Genomic DNA, 22,465 nt, shown 5'->3' on the forward strand with positions numbered 1-22,465 from the left:
CACTTCCTTTAGAAATCTGCTACAGCTGCTTCAGTATTTTAGAATGCATTTAGTCTTGCTGTCTGTCTTGCAGCTCATGTACAAGCTCAGCTGATGGTATAACTTCTTCATACATTCATCCTCACAATTATGGCTAAGGTAAAGTTAATAAGAGGTTGTGTGTCAGCTCTATGTTTTTTTTTCAGGCTACTTGATGATTTTTTTTCTTTTTTTTTGCTATAGTTTTGTTGGCAGAATTAGAGTGAACCTAACCTGTAGCATCTTTTTAAGATAACATTTTATAATTCATAGACCATCATGGTGTGTTTATCATTTCTGTTATTGCATTTACTTTAGCTGGTCAAAGCAGAGACTGACATAAAGGATGGACAGCATCATTATGAAGGGGCTGTAGTGATTCTCGATGCTGGGGCGCAGTATGGAAAAGTCATAGATCGCCGTGTTCGTGAGTTCTTTGTGCAGTCTGAAATCTATCCACTGGAAACACCAGCGTTTGCCATAAGAGAACAAGGATTCCGGTAAGAGAGCTCTGTGTAACATTTTGTGGCGTGCAATTGTTTTATTTTCCTGTAATCTACGTTTGGAAGGTTGTGTAAACAGCCATTCTGCAATAAGCATGGAAATATTATAAGCCCTTGTTGATTTCTCTATCTGGTTGTATGAGACATCATCCTACATATTTCCTCTGTTTGGAAATGCTTGTTTTATTTTAAGTCTTTGTTAATATGGGTAAAATGTGGCACTTGCAAAGTAACCGAACTGTAAAGAATAATTTGTGTAAGGTATCCTCCCTTTTTCTTTTTTCCTGTCTTTTGTTCTCTCTCCTTTTTCTCCTGTATATTGCAAATAGAACTAAACATTAACTGCAAAAATGTAGCACCTAGCCATGCTGTTAAAGTTATGAGCATTTTTTTTTTTTTTTTTAAAATGAGCACTGAAAACGTAATTGTAAATGCTATGTAGCTGAGGGTATTTATCAAACTTATGTAGGTGGTAAGCCTCTTGTTGCAGAATTTTATTAGCCATTAAGAGCAAAGATGGACATGGTTACACTTTGTATTGCTTTATTAAATACTCATGCTAGTTTTTTTAATCCAACCATGCAGTGGCATATTAAAGATTTATGTTTTTTGTTGGGTTTTTTTTTATATTTGATCAGATTTGTCAAATAGTGTTTGATTTTTGCAGAGCTATCATTATATCGGGAGGACCAAACTCTGTGTATGCTGAAGATGCGCCTTGGTTTGACTCTGCTATATTTACTATTGGCAAGCCAGTTCTTGGTATCTGTTATGGAATGCAGGTATGTATTCCATACAATCTATAATATAAATGTCTAGTGGCGTGTGTTAGTCTGTGTGTGTGTGTAAAATATAAAACCAAGCTGCAGCGCCACCTGCTGGGCGGAGTTATAAACTGACCTACTAATTTCTTAGTGTGTGTGGGGAAAAAAAATTCAGAAAGGGCTGAAATTTGGTATACTAAAATGTTTTTAATTTGTTAATTTAATTTGTTAATTGTTAATAAAGATTTTAAAAAAAATATATATATTTCTTTAAGGAGAAGTGACAGTTGGGAGTGGTTGGTGGTTGCCGGGGGTGACAGTGGGGAGTGGTTGGTGGTTGCCGGGGGTGACAGTGGGGAGTGGTTGGTGGTTGAGGCCTGGGCTATGGCCCAAATGCATGACAAGAACCTTTTTAACACCTTAAGTAGCTTGATTTGACTAGAATGCATGAGTATCATGCACGGGTTAACTTGTATATTAGATAATTGCTGAGAGGAGCCAACTTTATCGTCACTTAAAAAAAAAAATATAAAACTGGTTTGTGTTCTGTAATTTTCCAGTCTTCCAGTTATTCTGTTCTTATGATTAAATATATTTCATGTCATTTCCTACTGAAATGTAAAGATAACACTTACAATGTTTAGGGACCAAACTGGATTATGTGGAAATCCATTTTTATATCTTGGGCAATGATGGTCCATTTAAGAAATTATTTATCCATTAAAGTGAGAAAAGTGACAAAAATAAGAATTATAATTAACAATTAATTTTCAAGCATTTAACATTTTTATTGTATAGAACTGCCATGTTGGATGCAACACTGTATCTTTCGATAGCATTCCAGATAAGCTCCCCTCTCGCCTGCCATCTGCTGTGTTTATCAAAGTCATGGCTCTGTGGCAGTGATTCTCCTTCTACAGAGGGCTATGATTGATCCTCGTGGATGATATTCTGGTGAAGGCCGGATCCAGGGTGCTGACTGTTCACCAGCTACTCAATATATACAGGATGATAGCTAGCTAAGACCATAGACCCCTATGGTGTTTTTAGGCCATCATTTCTTCACTGTACTTCAGAGAGCGTTCCTCCCTCAGGATAAAATTTGCTAACGTGCAGCACCACAAGAGCTCCATTCAAATTACATTGCTGTGTTCCACAGGTCTTTTGGGCATCTCAAGAGTCTTATTTGGTATCGCACAGTTTGTCTCCTGAGATTGTGGATTAATGTCTCCCATTTGACAATGTGGGCACTCTTTTCATTTCTAGTGTGGCAGGTAGTCACAAAGCACCCCGTCCTCCTGGGATGGGGAGCTGTTATTATATGTCACCCTGCCCGGGTTACTTGGTCTCCATAGGAGCCCCAGGGTTCTAGAACTCTGGGTCATGTACCGTTCTCTGAGCACCTGGATGCCGCTTGTAAAGGGCTGAAAAGTCAGCATCAACACAGATGTGGCTTATTTGTACCATCAGGATGGGTTACTTGCAGCCCCTATCATGAGTGAATCATTTTGCATTCTTGCAGTGGGCAAAGCATTATGTTGTGACTATATTGATAATATATTTTGGGAGGTGAACTTTCTGAGCCGTCAACACCTGCACTAGTATTGTTTCCATCCTGAAGTCTTTGGGGACCATGTGTAGAACTGGGTTCCCCTATAAATAGATCTAATAACATTGTGAGTAAATTACACAATGTGCCAGTAGCTGAGGACATCCCCCTTCCATGTTCTGGCGCTTGTGTGAGTGATCCAGTTAGTCCACGTAGCCTCCTGACAGCATCGCTTATTCTTCAACATATGCAACATCTGGCTTTGAGTTCTCTCAAACAAGGTGCAGGTTTAGGATGGTAGTCACTATGCTTATACTGTTATGTCAGACACTGTTTAGTGTGACATAAAAATTCCAAAGTCTGACATGGCAGAAATTCAGACTTGCCATTACACACAAACCATTTTCAAGAGGGCTTAAATAAACTTCGACTACAGAAAAGGAAATTTACGTCACTTCAAGACGCGACTGACCTTTTCTGTTTTTAAAGCGGCAATACACATACCCAGTGCAGTTTAATCAAATCTAAGGGGCATATTGAATTAGCTTCCAGGATCGCGGCTACCCGTGGCCGCCTCCTTCCCGATACCGCTGCAGCGCAGATTTCTCTTTGCATCCCATAGGGTTGCAAAGGGAAATCTGCAATGTGACGGTACAATATTTGCACTTTATGTGTGCGGCCACGATCCTGGAAGCTATTTGAATATACCCCTAAAGGTTAGTTTTACGGATAGTGTTAGGATTAGGGTCAAGCACCGGGTCTGTACATTGCCACTTTAAAACCGGAAATGTTAGTCGTGTTTTGAAGTGACGTAAATTTCATCTGTTGCCCTTTACTGTAGCCACAGTTTATTCGTGCTCTGTCTGAAATGTTTGTGTGTAATGGTAAGTCTTCTGCCATGTCGCCCTGTTAGGCTTCGGAATTTTCATGTCGCACTAAACCGTGTCTGACATATCGGTATCAGAAAAGCCTACCCCACCCGCAAGTTTCTTCATGTGATTTTCAGCGTCTGTTGTTGTTGCTTTCTGATTTTGGTGTTTTTGCAAAAAGATTGAGCCATCTTTGGTCTCCCTTATGTTTTCTTGGTCTCCATGGGACTGCAGTCTAGTTCTGAATGGTTGATCCCTTGTGTTTTCTAAACTGTAAGGTGTGTTTTTGTCATAGCTACAGTTCCTTTTTTTTTACAGCGTAAGACCATTTTATCTTTTCATTTCAAGCAGGAGCTAGTGATACCATCAATGTGCCCCAGCAACTCAAAGGAAGCAGTACTTTACTCACTGGATACGATTCGTGGCCTGCAGATCTGTCTATCCAGTCACTGTGACCCCCTGTTTACGTGGAACAAGTGAAGGGATCAGGGTCAGCAATGATAGGCCTGTTCTGTGGTGTGGGACTTGTTCCCTCTGGCCTGTTGATACTGGTCATTCTTGGGTAGTACACCATGACATGTTTGTTTGAAGCAGTGGCCTGGTCATCCATACAGACCTTTTTCAAATCTTAGAGTGAACCTTGCCACCTTTCTCTCACATTCTAGAAATCGTGATGGTGAATTTAAATCCTTGTGAAGCCCCATGGAAGTCCCTTGGTGTACGGCTGTGCACAATTCCGGGTATTATGTTATCCAAAACATCGCTGGGTTTTTGTTCGCACCTGCCAGTGTCTCAACGGGCATTATGAAATATTAAATCTGCCCCACTGTTTGATTTCTAGGTGTTTACTCTTATGAATGTTAATATGTCATAAAAGAGTACATTTTAATTGTTTTTTTCAGGTTTTTTTTTAAAAAAAATATGCAAGCTAATTCTAATGTTATATATATATATATATCAGTTTGGTAATTAAATATTTTTTTGTTCTTTTCTGCAAGGCTGTAGGGGACACAGACTAACCCACCCAGGAACTTTCTATTCTCTGTTTCTTGCTCCTTGTTGGGAACATTAATGGTATGAGGATAGTGAGGTCTTGTTTCCCAGTGCCCCTTCCTCCTAGGGGTCAAACAAGAATCCCTATATAATTTAGTGGTGTGCTAATAAACAGTTTTTAGAGTTGGCTACGTATTTGTGCATTTTAAGTCTGAAATTTTCTTACCTGTAGATGATGAATAAAGTGTTTGGCGGAACTGTCCATAAGAAAAATGTGAGAGAAGATGGCGTGTTCAGTGTTAGCATTGATAATGCATGTTCTCTGTTCAGGTAAGAGATGCCTTACTGCTATGTTGGACGTCTCCTAATGGGAGCAGTATGATCTACCTGGATGTATCCATATATCTCGCATAAATGTATTGTAAATCTTTTCATATATGTTTGACATCTGATTCCTTTTCTACTGAAATAGAACGTATACAGCTGGATTCTTACTTTATGATCCATGTGACTACCTGTGTTTCCAGCTTATTACTCTTATACCCCACAACCCCTGCTGTGCGTAGCCTCATAAGCATGGACGCCAATGAGGCGTCTGCCGTGTGTTACTCTGAAGGTGCTTTCAACGGCTGTGAATGCTCAGAAAATGAGGGTTCATTAAACCCTTTGCCGATCGCTCCCTTGGTCAATACAGCCACAGTGGTTTGAGATTGTGTTTAAAAGCAAAGCTTGAACAAGCTGAAACAGAAACATGAAGTTGTCTTTTCTCCTCTTCCAGGTAAACTGGTTTTGCTTCTATAACCGTTTGAACTTTGTTCCAGGGGGCTGCAGAAGGAGGAGGTCGTGTTGTTGACACATGGAGACAGTGTAGACAAAGTAGCTGATGGATTTAAGGTTGTTGCACAATCTGGTAACATAGTAGCAGGTATGTATTTGTAGCTCCTCAACTGATCATGACTTAGCCTTAAATTGACCCCACTTGCTTGTTTGTATATCTGCATGTATGTGTATATATAAATAATGACATCTGCTTACACAATTCTTTCTGGCAATCTAAGCATCTTAGTTGGTCATAGCCTTTTTTAAAAGCAAAAACATGCTCCATACTGTACAGGTACTTGGGGGTGGGATGTATAGATCATATAAAGAAGTGAAAACCCAAAACACCCTCATAAGTTTGGGTGTGTAAAAAAACCAAAAAAACCTAAACTTATCTTGTGTAGGGAAGTGATATCCTTGTTCCCTCGTCTGCATCTTCATGTTGAAGTCACCCTCTAAATACCAAATGTATAACATGTTGACATCTGTGCAATGAAGCAAAGTATAAAGTCTAGCAGGGAAATTGAGTGTGTGGAGGGGTGTTTTCCTTTTTTCTTGCTGTTATACTTTTGTTATATAGCATCACCATTTTTTATCATGTTGCACAATTGGTATAAACCAGTAAAGCCATAGATGTCTATGTATGTGCAACGGCTTACCTATCATAATAGCACCGGTATAAGGCTCAGGAAGCCAGGACTCCACCCCCCACACCTCTGTATGGTGCATATTATTTACTATGTATATAGCATTTACCTATTCGGAAGCTCCTGCCATCTTCCTGGACTATAGTTGCCCACTGCCTACAGTAGGCCTCACTGCGTTATCTCTTGAACAAATTAGAGTGAAAAACTCTATTGTGTTCTGCATCGCGTTTGTAATGATGGGGCCTGGCTCTGGAGTCCACATAGAAAATCATTATAGGTAGTATGTGGTCTATTATTAGGAAAAAAAAACACATGAGGAGTCTTTAAAGTAGTAGTTTCAGTATGCTGCTGAAGTAAATTGCGCAGTTTTATTTCCTTTGTTAATTCTGAAATTGCCAATTGAAATTTCCGCACGTTCCTTTGCTGGAAGCTGAAATTTCCACTTTAGCAAGATATAACTCCATTCCACACACCATCTTAAACTTAAGTATTTATCATTATATCTTTATGTGCACATGTGTTTATAAAAGCAATGTATTTGTGTGCTATGGCATACAATTATCGGAGGCCTATGTATCTGTTTCTAATTGATAACTGCTTAAAGTGGTATAATTACTACTAGAAAAGTATATCTATAGATATGGTAGTTTCACAACAAACTGTGAAACGAGAATTCATCCTTTGTTTTAAACTGGTTTTTTTTGTGTTTTTTTGTTTTGGTTTTTTTTATCCGCATCTGCAAAGGAATAGCTAACGAGTCCAAGAAGCTTTATGGGGTACAATTCCACCCAGAAGTTGGCCTGACAGAGAATGGCAAAGTGATGCTGAAAAATTTCTTGTACGATGTTGCGGGCTGTAGCGGTACTTTTACCGTACAGAACAGAGAGAATGAATGTATACGAGAAATTAAGGAGAAAGTTGGCTCATTGAAGGTCTTGGTGAGTGTTGTATGCTCATTTATAAATAAAAATGTGGCCTACCTATTGGTATTTTTACTCTTGTTGACATTTTGTAAATATTAAAATTTTCTCTTTCATCCAGTCTGGGGGACACTGCTTACCATGGGTTGTGGAGGGGAGCACGGGAGTTGGCACCTAGCTAGTTAATCTTTAGCACTGCTGACAGACCCCTCCCCTCTACAAACCACCCTGCCTCTTTCTCCTCAGTTTTTTCTAGGTGCCCAAAGGAGTTGGGCTAATTAGGAACAGCTAGTATTTTATTTCATTTATTTTATATATAACTTTCTTTATTTTTACAGTTTAGTTAGTATTAGGGCAGAGCTGGGAGTGTGTTCTACATATAGAGAACACACTCGCAGAAGCTGCCAGCGGTGACAGGACTCTGTCAGAGAGAGCAGACTGCTCTCAATGGCAGAGCATTAACGGTCACAGGATAGAGTGACAAGCGGTCTCACCGGACCGCTATCACTCTAGGAGGCTCCACGATAACCGGCGCTGCCATTGGGCATAGAGCGCCACCTATCGCATCACCTCGCCGGCGGCCATGATTTTTTTCAACGGACCGCGGAGGTACAGAAAGAAGGAGGAGAGAAAACGGGGCCATACCAAGATCCCCCCTCAGGTGAATAGGAGGGGGCATCGGGGTACTAACGCTGCAGGAGACCTCTAAGAGGCCTCCATAACTCTGCCATATTCATCGATTCATTCATTCATTTAAAAAAAAAAAAAAAAAAGGAGAGACAGAAAAGCTGCAGAGGGGGAACTATCACAAGAGCTCCCCTGCTCTCAGCACAAATGGTACAGTCCGGACTCTGGCGCCAAACAGAAGCCTGGAAAGGAACTTATCTTGGAGGGAGCAGACACCAGGACACTGCTGTTGGACTTCTCCCCTGAGTGGCCCTTTTGGCTAAGTACCAAAACCTTTTTTTTAACCATTTGCTGACTGTTTATGTGGTTACAGGAGGGAGGCTAGTAGGATTGTAAAAATCTTCTTACTTGCACATATATCTTTTCATTGTTACACACATACAAGTACAGCTTTTATTACACAATAGTCTGTTACTTGTTGTATACCCTGTCTCTCTCACAATATCTCTTATCTAAGTGTGTTTGGTGTGCTTTTCCTTTTTAAAATGACAGAAAAGGGAAAAGGCCCTATGGCAAAATATTTTACATGTTCTAGATGTAAAGTTAAATTACCTAATGGACAGAAAGACCCGTTGGCGCTCTGCTCAGCCTGTGAAGGAGAAACCTGCGCAAACCCAGCTCCTTCCAGCCCCACTAACCGAGGAACCTGCCTGGGTAGCTTCCCTGACACAGTCGGTTTCCTCTTTGGCACAGATGGTCTCCCAATCTACTCAATTGTTGTCTAGTGTGGCAGCGTCTGTGACTAATAATGCTATTACCCCTGTGGGGCTCCCTGCTGCCACGGTTTCTACAGAGACAGCTATAGCAGGACCTTTCTCGTTGCTTACGGACCATCCGCCTGTACCTACAGACCCGGCATGGTCCTCAGCATTTATTAAGGGTTTGGATAAACTTAACAAGTTACTTGAATCCCCAAACCTGCCCCCAGCTAAAAGAAAGCGGTTCAGATCCGCTAATCCTCTCATGGTCCTTTTTGATTCAGAGAGACCTTCAGAAGAGGAAACAGAATCAAATTTGGATTCTGACCAGGTTCCATCCTCGGAACAGGAAGAGGTCACTAAATATCAATTTATTGACGATTTGGTTTTAGCGGTGATGCAAGCGTTGGACCTCCCAGAAATGGAGGATCCTAGTCCTAGAGACAGAAGTCTCTTTAAAAAGGCCAAAAGGAAGGTTATTCGTTTTCCCCCTTCTACAGAACTCGGAGATATTGCTGAGGGAGCCTGGAAACAGCCTGATAAAAGGTTCTCTATTCCAAAGAGATTCTCTTCCCTGTATCCGTTACAGGAAGAGGTCGGGGCTCGCTGGGAGGAAATTCGAAAGTAGATACTCCTGTAGCCCGTTTGGCCCGTCACACTCTCCTTCCGGCCCCGGGATCAGCAACTCTGCAAGATACCACTGACCGCAGAGTGGAATCCCAGTTAAAATCTATATTTGTAGCAGCGGGTTCTTCCTTTAGACCCACATTTGCTTCAGCTTGGGTTGCCAAAGCCATGGAAGCATGGGCAGAGCAACTAGCACAGACCTTACAGGACCCAGAATTGATTACCCTAGCGTTACATTTAAAGGTGTCGTCAGGGTATATTTATGAGGCGGCTCAGAGCTCAGCTTCTGTGTCCTCTATTCAGGCTGCGTCTGTTTCAGCTAGAAGAACATTATGGCTGAAATCCTGGGAAGGGGATTCTGAGTCAAAGAAATCTATGGAATCCATTCCTTTTTCGGCAGCAGGTCTGTTTGGCCCAGACTTAGATAACATGATTTCCCAGGCAACGGGGGGCAAGAGCACCTCTTTGCCGGTTTTCTCCGGTAGAAGCCGGACTCCACGGTTTAGTTCCTTTCGTCGGTACTTTAGGGGTACATCCTTGCCCAGAGGGCAGTCGTTTAAGGGTAGACAACCGAATTCCAGAGGCTTGTCTGTCAGAGGCAGGTCCTCGTTTGCAGCTACGCGCCATCCCTCCAAGACTCGGGAGAAGCCTGCGTCCTGACTGCCACTCTATTCCCCAAGAGGTGGCGCTGGTGGGGGGACGTCTGTCTCTTTTTCAGGAACAGTGGGCAGCGTCATCCTAAGACCCTTGGATAAGGGGCATTATTTCAAGAGGGTACATGATAGATCTGATGGGACCAATACCGCAGCGTTTCTTTGTAACCTCGCTACCGCGAGATCCCCAAAGAAGACAGGCAGTGCAGGCCTGTGTCGCCTCTCTTCTTTCGCAAAAAGTCATCTGCAGGGTCCCAGACAACCAGAAAAGTAAAGGTTTTTATTCAAATCTTTTTCTGGTCAAGAAGCCGGACGGGTCATTTCGACTCATTCTAGACCTAAAGAGCCTCAATGTGCACTTACGTGTGAAAATTTTTTGAATGGAGTCCCTAAGGTCGGTGATAAACGGCCTAGAGAAGGATCAGTTTATGGCATCCATAGACCTAAAAGATGCATACCTCCACATTCCTATTTGGAGCAATCATCAGTCCCTCCTGAGGTTCACAATAGGGAACTCCCACTATCAGTTCCGGGCTCTTCCTTTCGGCCTCTCCACAGCTCCAAGGGTCTTCACGAAGATCATGTCGGTGATGGCAGCGTGTCACTTACAGGGAGTTCAGGTCGTCACTTATTTAGACGATCTACTCATCAAATCCTCCTCAGAGATTTGCTTATGTCAACACTTATCACTCACCATAGCAATCCCCGAGAGCCATGGGTGGCTGATAAACTTAAAGAAATCCCAGATGGTCCCGTGTCAACGCATGGTCTTCCTGGGGCTTATCATGGATACCAGTCGGCAGAAGGTGTTCCTGCCTACGGAGAAGATCAGTTCAATCCGGGCTACAACAACTCAGGTCTTGTCCTCTCCCAAGCCCTCAATTCATTTGTGCATGTGGCTGCTTGGGAAGATGGTGGCCTCCTTCGAAATGATCCCCTTCGGTTGGGCTCATTCCCGATTCTTCCAGTGGGATCTGTTACAGAAATGGTCAGGATCCCACATACAATTGGATCTCCAGAGGATCTCGCTGTCTTCGAGGGCGAGAGAATCGCTCCAGTGGTGGCTGAATCAGGATCACATGTCGGTGGGCAGGTCCTTCGCTCCATGGTCATGGATCATAGCCATGACAGATGCCAGCCTGAGAGGTTGGGGGGCGGTAATCCTGCACCTCCGGCTCCAGGGACATTGGTCGGTTCAGGAATCAGCCTTATCAATAAACGTGTTGGAGTTGAAGGCAATTCTTTTAGCCCTTCGGGGGGCCCAGACCCTCCTTCAGGGCCACCCTGTCAGAGTTCAGTCCGACAATGCCACGGCTGTGGCATATGTCAACAGGCAGGGAGGAACCAGGAGTGCAGCCGCAATGAAAATTGCAGCTCAGATTTTTGCTTGGGCAGAACAGTATGTTCCAGCAATCTCGGCAGTATTCATTCCGGGAATAAAGAATTGGGAGGCCGACTACCTAAGTCGAAATCAAATGATGCCGGGGGAGTGGTCACTCCATCCGGAAGTATTTCAGTCTCTAGTTCAGAGGTGGGGTCTTCCAGATATAGATCTCATGGCCTCCAGACACAACAATAAAGTTCCCAGGTTTTGCGCAAGGGCAAGAGACCCCTTAGCGGTAGCGGTGGAGGTAATGACGATGTTATGGAAATTCAGGTTGGGATACCTGTTTCCTCCGATTCCCATGCTTCCTCGCGTGCTCAGACGAGTAAGGCAAGGCGGTCTTCCGGTAATTCTAATAGCTCCCTCATGGCCACGCAGAGTGTGGTACACGGATATAATCTCAATGGCGGTAGGACAAGGATTTCGTCTTCTGTCACGAGACGACCTTCTTCTTCAAGGTCCCTTCTGCCACCAGAATTTACCTCAACTCAATTTAACGGCATGGCTGTTGAAGCCAGCCTCTGGAGGGCTAGGGGTTTTTCCTCCAGTGTAGTGAACACTATGATGCGAGCTCGAAAGCCAGTTTCAGCTCGCATCTACCACCGGATTTGGCGAGCCTATATCAGATGGTGCGAAAATAGGACATATCACACGTCTTCCTTTCGTGTCCCTCGCTTTTTGGCTTTTCTTCAGGATGGGCTGGAAGCAGGGCTTCGTTTAGGTTCCCTAAAAGTTAAGGTATCGGCACTTTCAGTCTTTTTTTTCACCTGAAATTAGCGGATTTGCCAGATATTAGGACTTTCCTCCAGGGAGTCTTACATATTCAACCTCCCTATGTTCCGCCTACATCATCATGGGATCTTAACCTGGTACTGGACATGCTTAAAGGGCCTCCTTTTGAGCCTCTACCTGAGGCAGATTTTAGGTGTTTGTCCTGGAAGGTTGTTTTTCTTTTGGCAATTGCTTCGGCACGTAGGGTGTCGGAATTGGGAGCTCTGTCTTGCTGGGAACCATATTTGGTTTTTCATGAGGACAGAGCGGTTTTGAGAACACTCCCCTCTTTTGTTCCAAAAGTGGTGTCTTCCTTTCATTTGAACCAGGAAATTGTACTTCCAGTTTTTTCATCTACTTCTCAGTCTGATCTGCAGTCTATGGAAAAGTTAGATGTGGTTAGGGCTCTCCGTATTTATGTCAAAAGAACATCTCAAATTAGACGAACAGATTCCCTCTTTGTTCTCTATGATTCTAACAAAAGAGGCTGGCCAGCCTCTAGACAGTCCATTGCAAGATGGATTACGGCAACTATTAAGCAGGCTTACTTAAGAGCTAACCTTCCTGTGCCAGAGAGACTTAAGGCCCATTCCACCAGATCGGTAGGGGCGTCGTGGGCAGCAAGAAATGGGGCTTCTGCTGACCAGCTTTGCAGGGCAGCCACCTGGTCTTCTGTCCACACATTTACCAAATTCTATCAATTTAATGTATTCCGCGGATGCAAATTTCGCTCGTAGTGCTATATGAGCGGGGCTTTCAGAGCAGTCCCACCCTTAGGGGGTTGCTTTAGAACGTCCCCATGGTAAGCAGTGTCCCCCAGACTGGATGAAAGAGAAAAGAGGATTTAAATACTTAAGTTAAATCTGTTTCTCTGATTCCGTCTGGGGGATACTGCGATCCCCTCCTTCTGCCTTTCCTCTGTATGCTCTTGGTTGATTAACCTATCTCCTTGGGGCTTTTTAATTAACTGAGGAGGAAGAGGGTGGGGGGGGGGGATTGTAGAGGGGAGGGGTCTGTCAGCAGTGCTAAAGATTAACTAGCTAGGTGCCAACTCCCGTGCTTCCCTCCACAACCCATGGTAAGCAGTGTCCCCCAGACGGAATCGGAGAAACGGATTTAACGTAAGTATATAAATCCTCTTAACTTCCAATTCCAAGGGTACTGTCATTTTCATATAGGCTACATAAAATTTGTTGTTTTTTTTTTTTGTGGTCTGGCAGTGTATTGCAGTGTTCAGCCCCTACAATCGTATTCTGACATGTCGTTTCCTCTGCAGGTGCTATTGAGTGGTGGAGTGGATTCTACAGTCTGCACAGCTCTTTTGAACAAAGCCTTAAATCAAGACCAAGTCATAGCGGTGCACATAGACAATGGGTTTATGAGGAAAAGAGAGAGTCAGTCTGTGGAGGAAGCCCTGAAAAAACTGGGAATCCAAGTCAAAGGTTTGTTTTTACAGTGATGGTAACAATTCTATTCCTATACAATATATTAGTAAATATCAGGCTCAATTTAAGTTAATAAGGGTCTAAGCGCAAACATTGTTTATACAATGGTCTGAGTATTGCACATTACTGTACCCCTACAGAGGTCTGTCTCACAGCACACTGGGTTGGATCTATAAATAAGTTGCTCTTGGCAGCAGTGTATGACACAGCGGGGTATTTTCCTTACATCCTTTAACTGCATATATAATTTGCTCTTCACAGATCTGAAGATTGAAGCAGATCATTTCCATTGCATTTCTTTATTCTACAGATGTATTGTCTTTCAGTATAATGTAACACTTGTATGCAAAAATGTTTTACATTTAAGGTTTTATTTGTTTGCTTGTCACTTGACAAGAACTTGGCATTTAAAAATCCTGTTGGATGTAAAAAAAAGTTTCATAGTTTTGATCTTCATTATTCTACACTTATTAGTGTTTTACTGGCTGTTATACAAGTGATTTATTTCCTAGGACAGGTGTTCTTAAGTATCGGTCACATTAAACAGAAAAAGGTCCCACTACTTTTAATGGGCTTGTAGTTATAAAACAGCCACAAGCTGCCTACAACGCCTCCTTATATCTCATATCAAGTGTATAATGTTCAATAGCAAAGCAAGTATATGACTTATGAGGGAGCTATCTATAGCTGCCATAATTGCTGGGATTTTCCATGAAGTTATATTCTAAGTATGAAATTAAAGGCTGGCATAGTGTGCTTTTTATAGACACTGAAGAACTGTCCCCCAATCTGTGTCTTCAACAGTTGTGAATGCAGCACATTCATTTTACAATGGAACAACAACGTTGCCAATATCTGATGAGGACAGAACACCGCGTAAAAGGATCAGCAAGACCCTTAACATGACGACAAATCCAGAGGAGAAGAGGAAAATAATTGGGGACACATTTGTTAAGGTTTGTGAGTACAGATTGCTAATAGATTTCGTATGAGGTTTCGGTGTGGTTGTAACCTGATATTTGAATGCTTATTTTGCTTCCAGATTGCTAATGAGGTTATTGGTGAAATGAACCTGAACCCTGAAGAGGTTTTTCTGGCACAAGGAACATTGCGACCAGATTTGATTGAAAGTGCGTCTCTGATTGTCAGTGTTAAAGCTGAAGTCATAAAAACTCATCACAACGACACAGAGCTCATCAGAAAGCTGAGAGAAGAGGTAACTTTATGTGGAATCATTTGTACTAAAAGAGATCATTTTGTTAGGAAGCTGCGAGACTTGTAGTCATGTGATTCCAGGTAAATTCAGATGACACAGAACCACTCTGTAATAGGCTAACTGTGTTTTTCCATTTATACCTCTTGATAACACTTCAGGTGATTGTGTATTTAAGGAAATAACCCCAATTTTTTTTTAAAGGGAAATCCTCAGTCAGAAGTACATTTCTGATCAGCCCCCTCCCACTTCTAGCAGAATAGTTAACCCTGTAGATACAGGAACTCATCCACTTGGCACCTGCAACTAGACTTCCAGTGGGACTGTTCCTGGGTACAGATTGTGAGCTGTGAGGCTGTCATTATTATAGAAGAAGGAAAAGAAAGTTATATTGTAGGTGCACTAATATTTGCAGATGATTGTGTTTAATTTTAAGATATAACTTTTATTCAGTGTTAGTTAAAATTTAGCGAAATATAGGTTAAAAAGAATAAAAATACTCGCTATCTGGTTGAGTATTCTCTATTAATAATAGGACTTATGCTGATAAAGGTAGTGATCGTAGCAGTGTTTATTACAGCAAATGTGCTTATTATTTGTAGCCACTCCTTGCTAACTTTCTCCTGATGTAAAATTAGGCTGTAGTATTGCTAATCAATGACATGTTGTATACTAAATAAAAATAAAAATAGATTAATAAAATCATGGTATTCACTTGAAATAATTGTTACACAAAATAATATCCTTCACATACTAAAGTATATACATTAACTCACATTAAGCAATATTATATACTTAGATCCATCTGAGAGTCACTTTAAATATGATTATTTCCATAATATGACCTTAATCACATAATTATCACTTTTTAATAAATAATATTATCTTTAACACACATAGTTTGTTTACAGTTAGTCACTCATAGAATTAATCTATACCAAAAGGACAGGATCAACCACAAATTTCATCAATTTAATAATAAAATACAGTAACTCAAATGATTTAGAACCAATAAGAAAATCCATCTATAATAAAATGCTGGAACCATATAGATAAAAGATGTCAAATATTCTAAATCTAAGAATCTAATCGATTTAGAAACACTAATTATGTAAATCAGGATCAATAATAATTAAATATACCTTAATAAGTGATATTTATATGAGATAGATATATACCTGTATAATATAATCCAAAGAAAAGATCGAAATAAATAGATAATTTATAACATGAAATAAATATAAAATACTATTCAAAATATATAGTCACACTGTATCTAGCCCTGATTAGTTCATCGGAAAAACATGTCCCCTTAAGTATATAAGAACGCTAAAATAATGATAATTTTGAAACTCTTCCCCTTCTCCTTTATAAATGAGCATTTAAATATACTTAGAGACCGATCCCAAGAAGAAAATACACACAAATAACAAATGTAAACAGCTTGAATATAAGATAGCGTATCTGCAAATCACACACCTCCGAAATAACATAATATGATTGGATAAAGTTCCGCTCACGTGATCACTTAGGAACATCCCTCAGTGTATAAAAGAGACGTCAGATCAGTGCCTCAGCTTGCCTTGGACAAAGCAGACTCTAGCGAAACGCGCGTCGGCGTCCTCGCTGTCTATGAAGCTGATATCTCTTATATTGGCAGCTGAAAGCATACCCCGATATACCCAGAGTTAGTTCGGTGGTATCTGTAGGTAGCTAGCAATTCACTCCCTCTATCATATATCTCCATAAAGACTAGTAGATTTAATTTACTTAGGAATCAATTTGGTATTGACCAAGCAACATTATAACCTCACTGCATACCAGGAGAATGTTAGCAAAAAACGGCTATGAATAATAAATACATTGATTAAAATTATTACCGCTACGCTACTACTATTGCTACTATTGCTTAGTATACAACATGTCATTGATTAGCAATACTACAGCCTAATTTTACATCAGGAGAAAGTTAGCAAGGAGTGGCTACAAATAATAAGCACATTTGCTGTAATAAACACTGCTACGATCACTACCTTTATCAGCATAAGTCCTATTATTAATAGAGAATACTCAACCAGATAGCGAGTATTTTTATTCTTTTTAACCTATATTTCGCTAAATTTTAACTAACACTGAATAAAAGTTATATCTTAAAATTAAACACAATCATCTGCAAATATTAGTGCACCTATAATATAACTTTCTTTTTCTTCTTCTATAATACTAGTATTCAAGTTTAGGTGGCACCCCCAAGTTGATATACAAATAAGATTATACATTTATTGGGGATATTTTTTCAGATGACAACTAGTGCGATAGAATCTTTCTCTTTTCAGTCCTAATAGGCTGTCATTATTGTCTGAACATTAGGGTTTCTACCCCATGTTTTTTAATTATTTGGCCTTAACATAAGTGTGTATATTCTGCTACACTACCAAAAGCGAGGTCTGTCCTAAACAAAACTACAGAAATTCTATACACATAATGGGGTAAAGTAATTTTAGCCATTTCCTGAATGTAATACCATCACATACACCTGTAGACTGTAAAATCCGCTACTAACCACACTAATCTATGTTGTGGAATTACAGGAGGAAATTTTAGGTGTTGAGTAGAATTTGGTTTATTCTGTGGCTAAATCCATTTAGGAAAGCACACTAACATATACAATGAGGGAGTGCTTTTAGCCTGGTCATCAAACACCTAACCGGGACCGACATTCAAAAGCAGAAGTAATAAATCCTTATATGATAGATCTATATTATGAAATAACAAGTTACAGAAACTGAAATAGAACATGTCTGTCACTCTATAAAATATCAAATATTCATTCTGTCTTGATTTGCCACCAAATTAAGATGCCTAAATTATAGGCAGACAAATCTATTCTGCCGATGTAATTACTAATCGACAAATGTCACCAGACTTTTTATATACTTTTTTTTTATTTATTTTTTATTAAAGAGTTGTATAATTTTTGTTGCATTTTATTTTTCCACAACATTCATGTTTCTGTGTTGAACAATGCCGTATTACATCCAGATACTGTTGATATTGCAGCTTTAAAAGAGCTTTAGTTAAAGAAGAGGCATATACGAGGGGGTACCCAAAAGAAACCAGAATCATGTTCTAGAGGGCTGGGAACTTGTAGTATGGACTTCCACCGCTAGTTGAATGATTGCAGAACCGTTCTGAGCCAGTATGCCTGCCGACATTGCGGGAGGAAGGTAGCGTTTGACTCTAGCGATTGATTATTTATTTATATTTTTTTTGGGTCAACGAGTTATTCAATTTCTCACCTATTTTTGTGACGGCTGACTCGCACAAACAACGTGCTGCTGTGAAATTTTGTTTTCTTTTTGGGAAAAATGCAGCAGAAATGGTTGTTATGCTACAAAGAGCATACAAGGAAGCTGTCATGAGTAAAACACAAGTTTACGAATGGTTCTCCAGTTTCAAACGAGGTGAAATGTCAATTGACAATCAAGCTTGTTCCGCATGTCCTTGGACCACCTGAACAGAGGAAAATGTGATGAAAATTCGTCAAGCCATTCTGGAAGATCGCCGTCGGACCATTGATGAACTCGTGGAGCGGACTGGTATTTCATGGAGTTCCTGTCAGCGAGTTTTGAATGAGGACTTGGGCATGGAATGAGTTGCAGCTAAATTTGTGCCCCTTGTGCTCGCCGTTACCCAGAGAGACAGTCGCCTGGCTGCGTGCCGTGGTTTAAAGGAACCCTTGGAAACTTTCCCAGATTTGTTTTAAAAAAGTCATAACAGGAGATGAATCTTGGTGCTACGATTACGATCCAGAAGCAAAACAGCCATCAAGCCAATGGAAAACTTTCACTTCTCATCCCAAAAATGCACAACAAGTGAAGTCACATGTGAAAACAATGTTCATGTGTTTCTTTGATGTGAGAGGGATTGTGCACTCAGAATTTGTACCCCAGGGTCAAACAGCAACCACAGTTTTTATTTGGAAGTTCTGAAAAGGTTGCTTCACGATTTGAGGGAAAAAACGTCCTGATTTGTGACAAACAGGTGACTGGTTCTTCCATCATGATAACGCACCTGCCCACACAGTGATGTGTGTTAAGCAATTTTTAGCCAAATACAACATGATACCTTTGCCTCACCCACCGTATTCACCCGATCTTGCCCCGTGCAACTTTTTTTTTTATTTCTTCGGATGAAAAAAGACCGTAAAGGAAAACGTTTTGCTGATATTGAAGAGGTGAAATAAAAAAGGCAAAAGTACTAAAAGACATCAACAACAATGAGTTTAAAAAAATGTTTTGAGCAATGGAAAAAACGTTTGGACAAATGTATTGATTCAAGTGGAGAGTACTTTGCAGGTGACTGAAATTTTAAAGTGTACAAATAAATACACTATTTTTTATAAATTGATTCTGCTTTCTTTTGGGTACCCCCTCGTAAGTGGTTCCTGACCAGTTTATCATTGGTGCAAATAATGGCCATATGATACATTACATTGTCATGAGATTGCTACTATTCCATAGGCATATAAACAGCACCTTTATTTGTTTTCTCAGGGCAAAGTAATAGAACCATTAAAAGATTTTCACAAGGATGAAGTCCGAGTGTTGGGGAGGGAACTGGGGCTCCCTGAAGAGCTTGTATGCAGGCATCCCTTCCCAGGTGCGTGACCAAGGAGCTCAGTTTAGTTTTGTAAAACATGTTTTCTGTGCACATAACTTTTTACAAATGGGTAAAGTGCTGGTACAGAGAGTTCCATATTGCATGCAGAAGCTAAGTGTCAAACTTGCTGTAGGTTAAAGCAGTGGTTCTCAACTTTTGATGCAACATCAACATACTTTGCTACACAGATGTCACTTAACTCATTGTTAACTCATTGTAACACCAGTGTTACAATGTTGTAAAAAACAAAATCCTAATGATATTTGAAAACCAAAGTGAATTGCAGTTATTTTAATTACTATTAAAATGGCACTTGCATACAATCCCTGTTTCATATTGTCAACCTATATTTAGACAACTTCTTGTGACACATTCAGCCTGGTACTCCTGACACACTGGTTGGAAATCATAGTATAAAATATAAAGTATGATTTTCAAAAAGAAAAAATAAGCTGCTGCTATTTCTTTTTTTTTTTTTTTTACATCTTTTCTTGACTTGAATAAATAATAGCAATGTGAGATCTGTCATGTGATTTGTCACATCAGACTATATGTATACATATACACCTAGCAGTGTGCTTTGTTTCACAAGACTGTATATATTATGTAAAACCCTTTATACTTATCTCTGTGGTAAGGCGTCTCTCACCCTGCTTTATAATTTACTATTGTTGGCCCAATGACAAGTTACATCTTGGAAACTGACGGGTAGTTATTACCATATGCACCATATGCCTGTTATCTTTAGTCTGTCATACACTAGCAGTGTGTATCTATTGCCTGCTCTTTCTAATGATGAAGGGCATGTTTGCTCCGATCACGTTTTGCCTACATTACTGTACTATATATTTGCTCTACCTGGGCATGAATTCCACAGTGGGAGTAGCTTATCATACTCGCTGATGTTCACCGATGCAGCACCAGTGATGAGCTGATTCCATGCATTGTGACATGACCTATACCTTACACTTAATGTTGGTTACGGCCTGATTAAGAATGGATCAAATTCAAGTTGTAAAATTGGCAAAAATGACCATTAACAAAAGCAAGTATAAAAAATGGCAGCTGATCTAGTGAAATAACCTGCAGTAACATAACCCCTTTTCCAAGATATGAAAACTTTTACATATATTTCTGCATGTTTCAAGATGGTTTCATTTTGAATCGATTTGTACTTCTAGGCTTCTTGTCCTCCCCTTGTGTCACATTATGTTCATATGTTTAACTTTCCAAATCCTTTTCGGTAATCTTGTCTTGTTGCTCTTCAGGTCCAGGATTAGCAATTCGAGTTATATGTGCCGAAGAGCCTTACGTCTGCAAAGACTTCCCTGAAACAAACAACATATTGAAAATAGTTTCAGATTATTCAGCAAGTGTTAAAAAAGTAAGTGTTTTGGGGGAAGAGGGTTTATTTTTTTTTATAATCTAGCCTAACGTAACAGATTTTAGAAGTACTGAAATTAGAAATTAACTTGATCATATTTTTACGTTTTCTATTCATTAACTGGATAATTACGTTCTACCAGATAATGTTACTATTGGAACACTGTGCATTCAGTAAGATATATCGCATTATTCTGTGCAGCCTCATACACTCCTACAAAGAGTCAAAGCATGTACATCTGATGAGGACCAGGAGAAACTGATGCAGATCACTAGTCTACATTCACTGAATGCCTTCTTGTTGCCTATTAAAACGGTTGGAGTGCAGGTGAGTATTTATTTGCTCTTGGTTTAATACCAGGACTACTTTTCTCAAGTTTTTGGAAACAAACAAAAAAAACCTCCCAGTCTTCTAAAAGTCTGATCTGACATTGACATATTGCCTATGGAAACTTCAGATACATTGATTTAATTAGTATTGCATGAAAACAAAGAATAATATGTAAAGTAAATAGTATTTTAAAGCAATGGTAAAAAGGAGGGGAGGGGATAGGCACCTAATAGTGCAGTATGTTATAACCAAACCAAAATTGTAAGCTGATATGCGTACCAGAGAATATTAAATATATATGCGTATCAAGTGCTCAATCCCTCAGATGTGTTTGGAGTTCTTGGCGAAATCTTATCTCAGGAAATAAGATACCAATCATAGTGCAGTATCGGTGACTTGAGTCCCAACATCACACCATATGAACCACAAGTGTTTGTGTGTACCAAATAAAAACCAAAGCTGGCTTATCTGTATCTTTCAAGGGCTAGTCACTCATCCTTGTTCTGTCCATTTCTCGTAACTAATAAAAGGAATGGAAACATCAGCGAAGATGACTTTTACACGCTTTCAAGCTTGTCAGTTTCTCAACCTCACTCGAAACAGAATTTTTAAAGCAATCTGCTTATTTTTCCTCAACCACATAGTACATGGTCAGGCATTTGTGTTGCTCTTTCTGTATGAATGAGCTATTGGAAAATTTGGCCCAATTTTTATATATAAGTAATACCAATGGCGTTTCTTGCTATCGGCCATCTGAGAAGGTATTTCCACCTTATTTAAGAGAATCAGCAAAGCAAATATTTTTATTAGTATTAATAAAACTAAATTTTTATGGGTAAAAAAATATATTGAGTTTGTAGGTAAACCGCAAATAAAGGGTGCTGACAGCTGTCAGGGTAACTTTAGACTCTGTTGCAAAATAAAGATGACCACACAAGACAGTTTGAAGACAAACCCAATGGGCTTTGTCTTTAATAAAATTTGCCATTTTAACAAAATGAACCGCCGCTTAGTAACTATACCCCTATGGCTGTAATTTCAACTTTTGCTCTCGTTTCCAGTGAGCTCCAGTTGTGCTTAATGTATGGTTCCCTGCCCTGATTTCTTCCCATGCACTTTGCTGAATATTTCCAGTTATGGGAAATGAATACAGGCTATACGGCATATTTTTTATTTAGAACATTTTATACTTTTCTTTAAGTGAAATGTGATTTGTTTAATCTAGGTGCACAGAAATAGGTGACTGCGTTCATGTTAGTTTTGTGTTCTTACAGGGTGACTGTCGCTCTTACAGCTATGTGTGTGGAATCTCTAGTAAGGATGCCCCACACTGGGAGTCCCTCATGTACTTAGCCAGGCTAATCCCACGAATGTGCCACAATATTAACAGGTATGTTATTTTATGTGTCCGCTAGATTGTAAATTGTGGTGAGCAGGGTCCTCTCTACCCGCTCTCATCTTCTCCATAAACCTTGTATATCCTTGTTCTGTTTATATGTATCCCAATTGTAAAGCGCTACGGAATTTGC

General features: G+C 40.1%; 1 protein-coding gene across 3 annotated transcripts in view; it reads left to right on the plus strand.

The window, feature by feature from the left end:
* GMPS (guanine monophosphate synthase) overlaps nucleotides 1-22,465 on the plus strand; it is a 29,951-nt gene that overhangs the window by 3,320 nt on the left and 4,166 nt on the right. For 2 of the 3 annotated variants that reach the window (XM_075202032.1, XM_075202033.1), the window contains exons 2-14: nucleotides 74-138; nucleotides 337-518; nucleotides 1,189-1,303; nucleotides 4,929-5,026; nucleotides 5,518-5,621; nucleotides 6,907-7,100; nucleotides 13,179-13,344; nucleotides 14,152-14,303; nucleotides 14,390-14,563; nucleotides 19,117-19,222; nucleotides 20,491-20,606; nucleotides 20,808-20,933; nucleotides 22,211-22,326. In XM_075202032.1, coding sequence (XP_075058133.1) covers nucleotides 130-138; nucleotides 337-518; nucleotides 1,189-1,303; nucleotides 4,929-5,026; nucleotides 5,518-5,621; nucleotides 6,907-7,100; nucleotides 13,179-13,344; nucleotides 14,152-14,303; nucleotides 14,390-14,563; nucleotides 19,117-19,222; nucleotides 20,491-20,606; nucleotides 20,808-20,933; nucleotides 22,211-22,326 — 1,658 coding nt within the window. In that variant the 5' untranslated portion in view covers nucleotides 74-129. The remainder of the gene's footprint in view (nucleotides 1-73; nucleotides 139-336; nucleotides 519-1,188; nucleotides 1,304-4,928; nucleotides 5,027-5,517; nucleotides 5,622-6,906; nucleotides 7,101-13,178; nucleotides 13,345-14,151; nucleotides 14,304-14,389; nucleotides 14,564-19,116; nucleotides 19,223-20,490; nucleotides 20,607-20,807; nucleotides 20,934-22,210; nucleotides 22,327-22,465) is intronic. The other variant, XM_075202030.1, reaches the window with a different exon arrangement.

The sequence above is a fragment of the Mixophyes fleayi genome, chromosome 3 (genome assembly GCF_038048845.1).
Source record: "Mixophyes fleayi isolate aMixFle1 chromosome 3, aMixFle1.hap1, whole genome shotgun sequence".
NCBI lineage: Eukaryota > Metazoa > Chordata > Amphibia > Anura > Limnodynastidae > Mixophyes > Mixophyes fleayi.